Here is a 12697-nt window from a genome sequence, read left to right as displayed (position 1 = left end):
AAAATAAAGTCACAAACCATAAGAAAATATAACAAAAAAATATTAAGTATTACTATATCTACAACATTCATATGCTTAGACATAAAAAAAAGAAAATAAAAAATAATGGTGAAATAAACAATATAAAAATGAAATAAAAAATATCAACCAGAATACGGTAAAAAGGTGCATATGAAGTGAATTAATACAAAAGAAAAACACAAAAAAAAAAGAAAGAAAGGTTGCTTTTTATGCCTACGCATGCATGTGTCTGCTCAAACAGCTTTGTTTGGGGTCATGTGCATTAGACCTGTGTTCCAAGCATTATAATATACAGCACCTAGAGGCAGTGGCGAGCTAGAAATGAGTCGTAGGGAGGGCCATTTTGCGTAACTTATAAACATATATAGTAGCAAGCTGTTGCCAAAAAATTTGTCTTCCATCGTATTGCGCAGCCCTATTTTGATGATCTTCAAAGTAGAAAAAGCACACTCAATGCTCACTGTTGAAACTGGTAGAGTAAAAAGCAACCGAAGCAATCTATCATTCAAGTGTGCCAAAACCTTGTACTGTGAAGACATCAAAATCACTTATTCTCTTTATATTCTTACTAAAAATAAAGCAAAGAAGACAATATGCACGGTGGTTGCTCTCTGAATACTCTAACCAAGAAGGAAAGTCATTGAACCAACTTTGTTTTGGGATGGTTGTAAATGTGTTATGTTAGTGAACCAACTAAACTTGAAACGATGCTATGTGATTTCATCTGGCCAGGGGGGCATGGCCCATGTTTACCTCCATGTAGCTCCGCCAATGCCTAGAGGTCTAGAAAGTCAGGAAATTATGCATGGCACAGACCCACTATATGTGACAAATCAATGCAGGATGTCAAATATTTATTGGGCTGAGTGCTTTGGACTGCGGTGCTGCGCACGTCCTTCAGGCGATAGATTGTGATTTTGTAGCACGCGCGATGTATAGTCCCGGCGCACAGAAGTCCAAAACAAAAAGTTTGCCACTCGATCAGAAATTGCACTTGTTAATAAAGGGGAAAAGAAAAAAAAATTAAGAAAGAAAAAGAAAAACGGCCCAGCAATCTGTCCTGGCCCAATAACGCAAGAGATGGATCCAAGTGGCGCGCGCAAAAAGAAAGAAAAAAAAAAGCACACGTCACGCTCCAGGTGGGCCGTGACAGCCCACCCTTTCCGCCTTTCCCCAAGCGGCCCGCCCACAGCGATTCCACTCGACTCCGCCGCGGCCCCCATGGCTCTCGCCCCCTCCCACCACCTCGTCGGCGTCGCCCCCTCCGCCTACGCCGCCGCGGCCGTCTCCCGCCTGCCGCGGCGGGGGCTCCTCCGCTCCGGATCCGCGTGCCCTGCTCCGCTCGCGGCCGCGCGGAGGTGAGCGACTCTGGTCCCCACGCGAATCCGGTTCGCTCCGTGCGTGTTTGTGGTGGTGGTGCTGGACTCCTGCGAGAGTCGCGATCGGGTGGTGCCTGCGCGTTCGCGGATCGAATCGGCGGGTTTCGCGCTCGTGCCCGCTTGCGCTGCTCGTGACGGGACGAGCTCGGTCGCCGGCTGCAGCTACAGTTCCCTTTTGTTTGTTCGTTCGTTACAGAGGAAATCGATCTGTCGAGCTGATACTGTTTAAGTTAACGGGGCTGTTTCGATTCGGAACCATGGAGCGAGAGTTTTGTTTGATTCTCTACATTCGCTTTAGATGATTGTGCCCGCGCCTATGCCGAGCTGGGCTGTGCAATTGGTCGTTGGGATCTCGATATTGATTCCCATGGGGGAAAAAACTGCACACTCTTTTGTGTATTTTGGTCTGTTCCCGTATTTTGTGCCTGTATCTGTTCAACACTGAACTCAGTTTCAGATTAACCAAGGTTCCACTCTTATGATATATGGTTCCTTAATTCTCTGAATGCATCTTTCCTGTGCGGTAGTATCTCGTCTGGCCCTGTATTATTTATATGTGCTGACTGCTGACATATATCTTGTTTCTTCTATCATCTCCACCAGAATATGTTGCCAATCTGTCAACTCAGCTAATGTGTTGGGAGCTTCTTCGAAGGTATGTTCACATAGCTTTTTCTTTGCACATGCACAATTTCTTGGAACATATCTTTATATGGTGGAACCAAGCACACCCTTGCAGTTTTCATTATATGTGCTAGCTTCTCTATCAATCTGCCGGCATCATGAGCTGTTTGCATACAAGCTGCCAATCTGCTACTACTCTTGCATACTCAATCGATTAAATGTTGGCTTAGGAAGTACAGCTTTCTTATTTCTTGCCTACTGGTATTGTGGCACTGCTTTCGGACTTATTCTGTGCTCTGGTGATTGGTGGTATTTATGTGTATTATTTGGAAACATTTTATCCCAGACATCTTATGAGGGAGTCCCAGTCCCAGTCGTCATGATAGATCAAGATTCAGACCGTGATGCGACCATTGTACAGTTGAGTTTTGGAGACCGTTTGGGGCCACTACTTGACACGGTATAAATTTCTTGTGCTCCTCTTGCACTTTTTCTTTGTATTGGTGCTGCTCGGCTCGAAAACATGTTTTTCTAAATTGTCGTATCTGTCAATTATTTTGCCCTGGTATTCACTGTTTGCAGATGAAGGCACTCAAGGACCTTGGCCTTGATGTCACGAAAGGAACTGTGGCAACTGACTCAGCTGTCACAAAAACAAAGTTCCACATCATGCGATTGTGGGTGCTTGCCACTTTATGTTTACTGTATTTTTCGTATACGGCATCTACTTGTCTGTGTCTCTGTAGAAAACTAAAGGGGGCATTCACTGTTCCTGCACGTATTCAACTATCACTTTTTGAATGTTTCAATCTGTTAAGTGCACAATGCCAGATCATTTATGCTTGTGCATGTATTAGCTTTTGTTCGATCAGTTTCCTTGACTATACTCCGTCCCTCTACACTCATTGGTTTGTTGAAATAATGTTTCACAATTTTTTAGCTACCATAGTGCCTTTTGAAATCATATAATCCTGGTACAGATGCTACAGCTCATCTCATCAATCTTAGGAGTATAGGCTATCCTTCTTGAAATGCCTTGTTCAATTGTAGATGGGAAAATTAAGAGAAGACAACACCCTAAGTACCTTTGGACCAAGATTCCATTTAAATTCTATACCGCATCTCATTAATCATAAGAGAAATTTTATTTGGATTATTTCTTACTGTAATATCTTTCCCTCCTTTTTGTATATATCTAGTGGGCGCAAAGTCGAGGACCCTGACATGTTAGAGAGGATACGGCTAACCATCATTAACAATCTTCTGAAATATCATCCTGTATGTTTCAGATTCTTGTGTTTGTGACTCTGTGTTGTACTGTTGTTACTACTTTGCATATTTTAATCATATCAATTGGTCCATAGGAATCGAGCGAGAAGTTAGCAATGGGTGAATTTTTTGGGATAAAATCCCCTGAGAAGAAGGCAAGTATAGTGCATGTTCTCATTCTGCAATTTCAGATGCTATACTGTACCATGCTGTTTGGATATAGATATCATTCCAATTAAAATATATGATTTTTTCTTAATTTTATGAAATTACAAGAGTTTAAACAATTAGGCCTCAAATTTGTGTCGTTATGCTACGATTTGTGCTTTGATGCCTTCATCCTAAACTTACTTCTTTAGTCTTTGAACTGGCAGATTGATATTGATATTGCAACTCATGTGGTTGTTGAAGATGATGGTCCAAAAAGAAGGTTTGATTCTGCCAGCTCCTAGTGATGTTGTATTGTTTGTTTAGCATGATACAAGAATGTATCATCACTTCTAGAATAATTGTTATATTGCGTGTTCGATGATATGTTGTCATGTCATATTGTTTGCATGCCTATGTGTATGGTTTATCCTAGCATGCACTTGATATTTGAAATTCATGAAGTAGTCCTATACATTTGTGGATTCAAGATGGATTAGCTGTTGGTGTATGGCAAGGCATAAGCATGAGCCTCTTAGGTTCAAGCCCGCTGATGCTCGGGAAGAGCTATCATCACTTCTCACGCATGGCATGTAATTAGGAAACTGGATCGGGTTAGAGAACAGAAAGTTTCGAAGCATGATGGACAGGCCAAGAACGTGATAGGCATAGGCAACACAACTCAGTGTAGGCCCCTTTTCTTTGTCTAGGCTTGGTAATCTGTCTCACTCTAGAGTCAGATTTTCCCTATATTTTGGTTTTGGCATAAGAATCTACTCTGCCTACCTACTTACCTATGTCCCCCCCCCCCCCTTTGAACTTTGACAGAGACCATTCAGAAATCATGGCGATCCGATTCCGAATCCAAGAGCTTAGTTTGAATTTCTCCTCTTTTGCACTAGTACATGTAAAACAATTGACAAACCTGGCGACTCGTCTTTATGCTAAGGTTGCCAGGCTGACTAGTAATTCAAATACTTGGGCTACCCATGCCCCTACTTTCCTGTGGCGTTGTGCTAAGGATGCCAGCCACGCTGACTAGGAATTCAAATCCTTGGGCTACCCATGCCCCTACTTTCCTATGGCGTTGTTTGCAGGAAGATTGTATTCTGAATGACTAAGAGGACTTGCTTTTGTTCTAAAAAAAACTAAAAGTATAAATGTATATTTGCCTCTCTCTCACACACTCAGAATCATTTGATGTAGAAGTAGAATTTGAATTTGCTATGTATTTCTTTTTGTTTCTGTGATGCACATAATTTTCCGTCCTTATTAATTTTTGTTGAATATGCACAGCATGCTTTACATAGAGACAGCTGATCGGCCTGGCCTACTTCTGGAAATAATCAAGATCATTGCTGACACAAACATTGATGTGGAGTCTACTGAGATCGACACTGAAGTATGCCATATTCCATCTTCTTGCCCTTGTAGTCGCTAAGGCCATCACAGCTCACATCTGATACTTAAACAGGGTTTGGTTGCCAAGGACAAGTTCCATGTGAGCTACAGAGGTGCAAAACTAAACAGCTCCTTATCTCAGGTGCTGTCAAGTTTTAATTAGATACTTCATTTGCCATTTAAGCAACATCGTACTCGTATATCTAAACATGGTTATTTTTGCTTGTGTTCACCTGGCACTCTTTAACTTGCTTTTGTATAGGTGCTGATCAATTGTCTGCGCTATTACCTCCGAAGGCCCGAGACGGACGAAGACAGCTATTGATCGTTATGTTGTCCAGCCTTCCAAGGACTTCAAATCAGAAAGCTATGAACTCTGCCTTGTGTTTCTTTTCTTGAAGTGCCTTGCACATGAAATCCCCCTTGTAGCAAACAAAATGTGGTTCCTCTGTTCCCAAAATGCGTCTATATTAATACTTAGATAGTTAGAAGATGGCAATGGATTTGGGTATCAAATCAGTTGGATACTTTGTAGTCAAACAGCTGGGAGCTTCAGGCTTAGGTTTCAGTGGCTGTTATCCCATTCGATTCTGATTGTGATGGGTAACATTGGAATGTAAAGTACTCGGCTATGATGTGTGCTGTGATGGAATAATGGAGCATTGCCAAATTACAGGGACAAGCTTTGGTTCCTGCTTCCTATCTGATGTGTTTAGTGCAACCAATTGCGGTCGCTATTGAAAGAATTGCATTTGTGCTGACCGTTGGAGAAACTGGATTAAGCATGAATGTTCTGTTCTTCGGCTGTGCATCTAACATTGGCAAAACCTTGACTTGTGATCGATACAGATAAAACCTCGATTTCTTCTCATGTAATTTCCTCAATGCACAACAACAATGCCAGGATCGATGATGATCTTCGATTTGGGTTAACTCTATTTGTACATCATCCTTTCCGAACCCTAGATTCATCTGAGAGTTGTGGAATTTGGATCAGGGTTTCAGAATCCAGATGTGGAATTTGGACCAGGGTTTCAGAATCCAGATGTGGAATTTGGACAGGGTTTCAGAATCCAGATGTTCAGTGGCGCTCGCTGACCAGTAGTAGTGTGATGAAGCTTGGCAAGATTCGCACACGAATCTGGATGCAGAATCGACGGTGCAGGTCTCTGCGATCACCTGTATCGGCGGCTCCGGCAGAGGTGGCCTCTCGTGGGTCGTGAACGTGGCCTTCGTTTCCTCCGATCCCCTCCCTCTCCACCCCCGCGGCGCCTTCTCTCTTACCAGCCGCCGCCGCCCCTGCCCCCGACGCTCAACTGCCGGCTACGCCGTGGCTTCCTGGGCATCTCGGTAGCCCTCTCCGCCCGCCCTCGACTCCAGGTCGGGGGCCGCCGCCTGGGGCGGGCGCGCGCCCTCGACCCCATACGGCCGCCGGCATCTGGTGGATGCGCCGCCGCCATTGGCGCAGGTTCCTTCTCGCCGCCGCCGCCGCCGCGTCGTCATTCATGGCGGGGCGTCGCCGGGCGGGACTAGAGCTTTAATCCATGCTATTCAACATCCCGCACTGCAAATCACAAGCTCCAGTAGCCGCCGCCGCCGCCGCCGCCGCAGTCGCAGCTTTCCCCGGCCGCTTCTTGTTCTCCTCCCTGCCGGCGCTGGTCCCGCCGCCTCCGCCTCTGGCCGAGGAGAACCCGTTCGCCGCGCTCCTCGCCTCTGACCCCCCACCGCCGGAGCCTCTCCGCCTGGTGCTCGCCGCGGGCGACGTCCGCTCCGCGCTCCGCGGCCTCCCAGGCCTCGCGCGCCAGCTCTTCCGGTGGGCCGAGGCCACCCCGCGGGGCTTCCCGCGCACCGCCTCCGCGTTCGCCGACGTCCTCGGCCCGCTCGCCCAAGCCAACCACCTCCGGGCCGCCTACCCCGTCTCCCTCCGCGCCCTGCACCTCGGCCTCCTCCTCCCCCTCCTGTCCCTTCTCCTGTCCGCTCCACACTCTCCTTCCAACCGGTCCCTGCTCAGCCTCCTCTTACGATTGTCCACCAAGTTCCCAGCCCAATGTGGAGCTCAGGACCCCGCGCCCACTACCTGTTCGACGTTGTGCCTTGCTGCCTTCCGCGAGATGGCGTGCCACGGCGTGGCCCCTGATGTTGAGGACTGCAACCGTGTGCTGCGTGTGCTTCGTGATGCGGCCAGGTGGGACGACGTTAGTGCTGTGTATGCAGAGATGCTCCACCTTGGGATTCAGCCAAGCATTGTGACCTACAATACTTTGCTGGATTCTTTCTTGAAGGAGGGAAGGAAGGACAAGGCTACCATGCTTCTGAAGGAGATGGAGATGCAGGGGGGTGATAGCTTGCTGAATGATGTCACATATAATGTGATGATTAGTTGGCTGACCAGGGAAGGTGAACTGGAGAAGGCAGCAAGGCTGGTTGACAGAATGCGGTTGTCCAAGAAAGCTTCATCCTTTACTTACAACCCACTTATCACAGCATTGCTTGAAAGGGGTTTTATGCAAAAGGTTGAAGCTTTGCAATTGGAGATGGAGAATGAGGGCATTATGCCTACGGTGGTCACATACAATGCTATTATTCATGGGCTGCTTAAAATTGGGCAGGTAGAGGCTGCGCAGCTGAAGTTTGTGGAAATGAGAGCGATGGGCTTAGTGCCAGACTTGATCACATACAATTTGTTGATAAAGGGTTATTGTAAGGCAGGCTATTCGAAGGAGGCATTTTGGTTGCTTGGTGATTTGAGACGTGCAGGGCTGGAACCAACAGTTTTGAAATATAACATTCTTATGGATGGTTATTGTAGATTAGGTGATTTAGAAGAAGCTAGGAGATTGAAAGAGGAAATGGTAGAGCAGGGCTGTATGCCAGATGTTTGTACATATACAATTCTCATGAATGGTTCATGCAAGGTGAGGAGCCTTGCTATGGCAAGAGAGTTCTTTGATGAGATGCTGAGCAAAGGTTTGCAGCCAGACTGCTTTGCCTATAATACAAGGATTTGCGCAGAGCTGACCCTAGGGGCTACTTACAAGGCTTTCCAGTTGAAGGAGGTGATGGTGTTGGAAGGAGTATATCCTGATACAGTCACATACAATATTCTTATTGATGGAGTGTGCAAGACTGGTAACCTGAAAGATGCCATAGATCTGAGGATAAAGATGGTCAATGATGGTTTACAGCCTGATTGTATCACATATACCTGCTTGATTCATGCGCATTGTGAAAGAGGACTCCTAAGCGAAGCAACAGAACTTCTTGATAACATGATCTCAGATCGTTTGAAACCCTCAGCTGTAACCTACACTGTTTTAATTCACGCATACTGTAGAAGAGGAAACCTTTACTCAGCATATGGTTGGTTTCGACAGATGCTGGAGGAAGGAGTTGAGCCTAATGAAATAACATATAATGTGCTCATACATGGACTATGCAGGACAGGCAGAACTCAACTGGCTTATCGTCATTTCCATGAGATGCTGCAAAGGGGATTAATGCCAAACAAATATACATATACGTTGTTGATAGATGGGAACTGTAGAGAAGGCAAATGGGAAGATGCAATGAGGTTGTATTTTGAGATGCATCAGAATGGTATTAGTCCAGATCATTGCACACATAATGCCTTGTTTAAAGGATTTGATGAAGGCCGCATGCACCGCACAATTGAGTACTTGGAGAATATTGTTTTGAGTGAATAGATTGGTCTCCCTGAAAGATTGACCTATTGTCCTTGCTTCACGGATATGTCCTTGTAAGCACTTCCTCCCCTATGCATTATTCTCTTCATCTGTGGTTCGTTATCTAGCTTGCTCATTTCTTCAAGCTTTATTTGCTTTTTCTTCACTCCAGACATGATAGATGGGGTTTGTGGGCAATACCTTTCAGAAGGGAAAAGGAAAAGAGAGTTTGAGACAATCTTCTCTGAGTTAAGTCGCTGGGTGCTTTCCAAATGACTAGTTAAGCACAAGGAGGTCTTCCACTTGCTGCTCAAGAGATTGTTGATGGAGTTGGGGGCAGTTCTGTTAGAAAGAAGAAAAGCAAATATTTGAGCAGAAACAAGTCTTCCTCTTGCTCTTAAACCTTGTCAGCATTCATTCCTTGGCATTATATACTTTTGCTATTGGAAACTGCGTGGTAGGAATATGCTCCAGTTTCTAAATACCTTTCATAGTCTCATTATACGATTCTGTCCCATTTGTTATTTTCTTTTGAAGTTTTGATAAGGTGTAATGGAAACCTATCCATGAATTCCGGATGCCAACTATCTCAAATAGTAAATGGCTGTGGGCCTTTTCGTGACTTAGCTTTCTTCAGTTATACATAGGATTTGTCTTGGTAAGAACATACCAAGAATTTTTGTAATGAATAATTCTTGTATCACTATCAATTTTGCCATAGGCATAAGTCATATGAAATTGACCCGTCAGATATAGAACTGTGTTCTCATTCTTTGCATCAATTAATGAGAATGTTATCTATTAATTTTAGCTGTGTGCACTGTTACTGAATTTTGGCAAAATTTGCATGAAAAGACTCTCTAATTTGTTAGCTCACATAAGCATTTTTTTGTTTCACTTATTTGCATTCTAATTTCTGAACTCCATTTGCACTGTGTGGCATACTTCCAATATTTTCTGAATTTATGTACTTTATGGTACTTGGTTAGTAATTAACCAAATAGAGGTGAAAGAATATGGCCTGTATGTAAATTAGTTGTGATAACATGGACGAGTTAATACTTCATATAGGTTTTACTAATACCTAGCATAATTAGGTATGCTACTGTCGAATGCAGTTTCAGTTATTTGATTTGTAACAATCAGTCGTAAACTTTTCTTTTTCTGTGGTCATTATAGATTAACAGTACAAATGAGGTATGGACTTGTCAAGTATAGATTAATCTTGTCACCTTGTATCTTCTAAGAAAAGTTAAGAAACTTCAATACTCATGGACTTGAAGCTTTTCATCACCTACTAATCTACTATTGTTGATTACTAGAATTAGTTTCCCTTTTGATTGCTTACTTATTGGTATCATATGCATAGCATAAGGTGGCATTTTTTTTTACTATGTTCACTTTATTTTAGACTCGTGAACATCCAAGGGACACTACTACCTCTTGTCTGATTCACCTGTCATTCAGGTCACTGATACAGTCTCCAATGCACAACACTGACCAATACTTTTCTTAAGCGTATGCTCTAAAACTAATGAATTTTAATGACATTAGTGTAATTTTGATCATTTGATGATGACGCGGTTGATGTTCCATCAAAGGTTTGATTGTTTGACTGCATGCTCTCTAGAATTTACATCAATTTTGGACCAAGGGACAAGTACCAAGGTCCCACATACTGTTGTAATTATTTTCTTTAGACCAGTCTTGCTGTTGTTGGCATACAACTTCTGGAAAAAATGGTAAACTAAATAGTAGCTCGCAGCTGCAATTCTCAGCATTTTGAAAATGGATCTACTGTGAACTGTCACATAGTTGAGGGCTCTTCTCCTATCCAAGAGTGTTTAGAATTCAGTTGGTCCACCAATCTGCCAGCATGAACATATGTGCACCTTCTGGAAGAACATGATACTAGATCCATGGAAGCTTCATGGAAATGTCTCTGCGGTTCAACAAGCACTAGCCTACCTTCGTATCCTTGCCAAATTTATACAGTATACAGAACCTCCATTTTGAGGAAACGGCCAACTTCTAATCGAGATGGATTGATTTGTAGATCCGTTGCTCCCTTGATTTATTCTGAAACATGAAGTAGCCAATATATCATAGAAAAGGTAGAGTATTTTTATGACATTGCTTTAGTTCAACCTTGAGTACACACGTTTCTTTTGGTAATTTTTCTTCCTGTTATTTTCATGTAAACAGACTAATATATTACTGTCTCTATGGCCTGAATACACAGGAAGCTAGTGCTTGTATTACATCTTTAATTAAATTTGTCTGTGAAGTAGTATTTCATGCAATGCAATCTTTCCTCTGCATCTATATCTGAGGCTGTGATTTACCTCCATAGTTCTTGGCATTCTTATCATCTTCTGAAGGACCTCCATATCATGCTTGCTAAATATTTCTGGGTGGCGCATGGCTGCTGCAGAAGAAGAGAGCCACCTCTGGATCATCCACAGGTAAAAGCAAGGATGGTATGTTGCGTGCAATCTAGAGGGTGCTGTGCTCTTGCACAATCAGTTTCTTGAAGGCCTGCCAGGATACTTCAGCTGGGAAGGAAGACCATCAGTAGTTGATAATCGGCACGGTGTGTATTCCTTGTATTACTGGTTTAACTTTCAGCAGTAGGGTGGTATCCATGTCAGTAGTTCATTATTTGTGATTCTGTGTAGTGTCAACTATCAATTATCTTTTGCTTATGAAATAGAGCAATTTCCTTCTAATAAGAAATTAAATGGCGGGTAAATCACTTTTCAATGGCTGCAGGGAATGAGGACCTTCAACTACATCTACATCTTGCAATGAGAGTAGCAGGAGCAGCACTTGACCTATTGGAAGACTGATTCTGATGAGTGCATCGAGTTTAACCTACCAGAGAAGCCGTCTTTCCTGTCAAGGGTCCTTTGCAGAAAAGATGAAGTTAACAAAGTATTCATTAAGTGCAGCATTATTATTACTTTACTGGCACCAATCTGTGATATTTTTAATAACAAAACTTGTTTGAAAACATGATAGAGTGCTCTGAAGCGGTCGACCAGGATCGAGAGCGACCACAACGACGTGTCAGTCAGGAAGGCCGGCATCCAGATCAACCCATGGACGTTGATTCAAGGTGAGCGAGAAGGCGACCGTATCCGCTGAGTGCGCACGTGAGCAGATCAGATAGATGCTGCCAACATCACTGCTTGCTGTGTTGCCGCGGCCATTGCCAGCCTCCACCTGGTGATGCCCCTTGCGCCTGGCGCCTTTCTCGACCCGCTTGGCCTCCTACAGGGGCAACTTGATGCGAAAGCAGCGTCGATTTCTGCAATGGGATAGTATCAGCTGCGGAGATACCATTCGTCTTCCGCATCTTGAAAGGATGTTTCGGATTTGAATGTACTTCGATTTCCATCGTCTCTAATTATTGTAGGCATGATTCCAAGGTTGATTTCTTGCTTCTGAATTCTGGCTGTCCGTTACAACATCACCTGTTTCTGTATTCAGATTGGTGAAGAGATGGTACAAGGCAGTAAGGCACTAATGCAATTCTCCACCAATCTAGATGGTAGATTCTTTTCTGTCCTAGACCTGATAACTCTTGAACTTCTGTAATTTCGTTGCCTTTTGGTAATGAAATTCGGGGAATACCCCACAGTGGAAAACAAGGTCGAGCAGACTGGTAGGCTACATGTATAGGAAAGGTGCAGCAATTGGTAATTGCACGTCTCCTTGCAAATGTTCTCGAAATAGACTAGAACCGTGCTCCTACACAGATGCAGCATGTGAATGATCTTCAAAGTGACACGATTCGTACATGAATTCAAACATGGTCTGAATATATGAATGGTCTTCTGAATTTCTGGTGCAGTGACAGTCTAATATATGAAGAACTATATTAGACCAGATCACCAAAAAATCTCTATATGAATTCAAACATGGTCTGAATTCAAACATGAATTCAACCAGGAATATATGAATGCCATAGTTCCTGGTTTTGGAATCTTCCGGTGACGGTGGAAGGTTGGAATTTTGGAAACACCGATCACCAAAAAAAAAGAAAAAAAAAAGAAGAGGCTTCTGCTGTCGATCTGCTTAAATCCCAAGGCCAAAGCCCATAGAACTATGGGCCTACGGCCCAATTATCCATCCATCGGCCCAGCCCACACAAGTCAGAAAATTCCTCAT

The 12697-nt window shown here is 43.7% G+C and overlaps 2 protein-coding genes across 6 annotated transcripts; both read left to right on the top strand.

Annotated features, from left to right (window-relative positions):
• The first annotated feature begins 1205 nt into the window (after nt 1–1205).
• On the top strand, nt 1206–5543 carry LOC120643589 (ACT domain-containing protein ACR12-like). Of its 2 annotated transcripts, XR_005663058.1 has the most exons (11): nt 1217–1379; nt 2004–2055; nt 2371–2484; nt 2607–2701; nt 3224–3302; nt 3389–3448; nt 3668–3723; nt 4737–4842; nt 4915–4983; nt 5104–5304; nt 5376–5543. XR_005663058.1 is itself a non-coding variant. In XM_039919986.1 (10 exons), the coding sequence occupies exons 1-10, from the start codon at nt 1243–1245 to the stop codon at nt 5164–5166; spliced, it is 831 nt and encodes a 276-aa protein (XP_039775920.1). In that variant the 5' UTR covers nt 1206–1242; the 3' UTR covers nt 5167–5543. The 2 variants fall into 2 exon arrangements, 1 of the variants encoding a protein (XP_039775920.1); XM_039919986.1 differs by having other exon boundaries at nt 1206–1379; nt 5104–5543.
• A 524-nt stretch (nt 5544–6067) lies between these two features.
• On the top strand, nt 6068–12177 carry LOC120643586 (pentatricopeptide repeat-containing protein At1g22960, mitochondrial-like). 4 transcript variants are annotated; one of them, XM_039919983.1, is made up of 5 exons: nt 6099–8598; nt 8697–8981; nt 10959–11117; nt 11297–11458; nt 11546–12177. In XM_039919983.1, exon 1 carries the CDS (start codon nt 6386–6388, stop codon nt 8543–8545), a length of 2160 nt encoding a protein of 719 aa, XP_039775917.1. In that variant the 5' UTR covers nt 6099–6385; the 3' UTR covers nt 8546–8598; nt 8697–8981; nt 10959–11117; nt 11297–11458; nt 11546–12177. The 4 variants fall into 4 exon arrangements, with proteins under 4 accessions (XP_039775915.1, XP_039775918.1, XP_039775917.1 ...); XM_039919982.1 differs by having other exon boundaries at nt 9704–11117; XM_039919981.1 differs by having other exon boundaries at nt 6068–8598; nt 8697–11117; nt 11546–12080.
• Nucleotides 12178–12697: the final 520 nt, after the last annotated feature.

Source organism: Panicum virgatum, chromosome 8K (genome assembly GCF_016808335.1).
Source record: "Panicum virgatum strain AP13 chromosome 8K, P.virgatum_v5, whole genome shotgun sequence".
In the NCBI taxonomy this organism is placed as follows: Eukaryota; Viridiplantae; Streptophyta; class Magnoliopsida; order Poales; family Poaceae; genus Panicum; species Panicum virgatum.
Note: the sequence above shows the minus strand (reverse complement) of the source record. Positions and strands in the feature narration are given on the sequence as shown.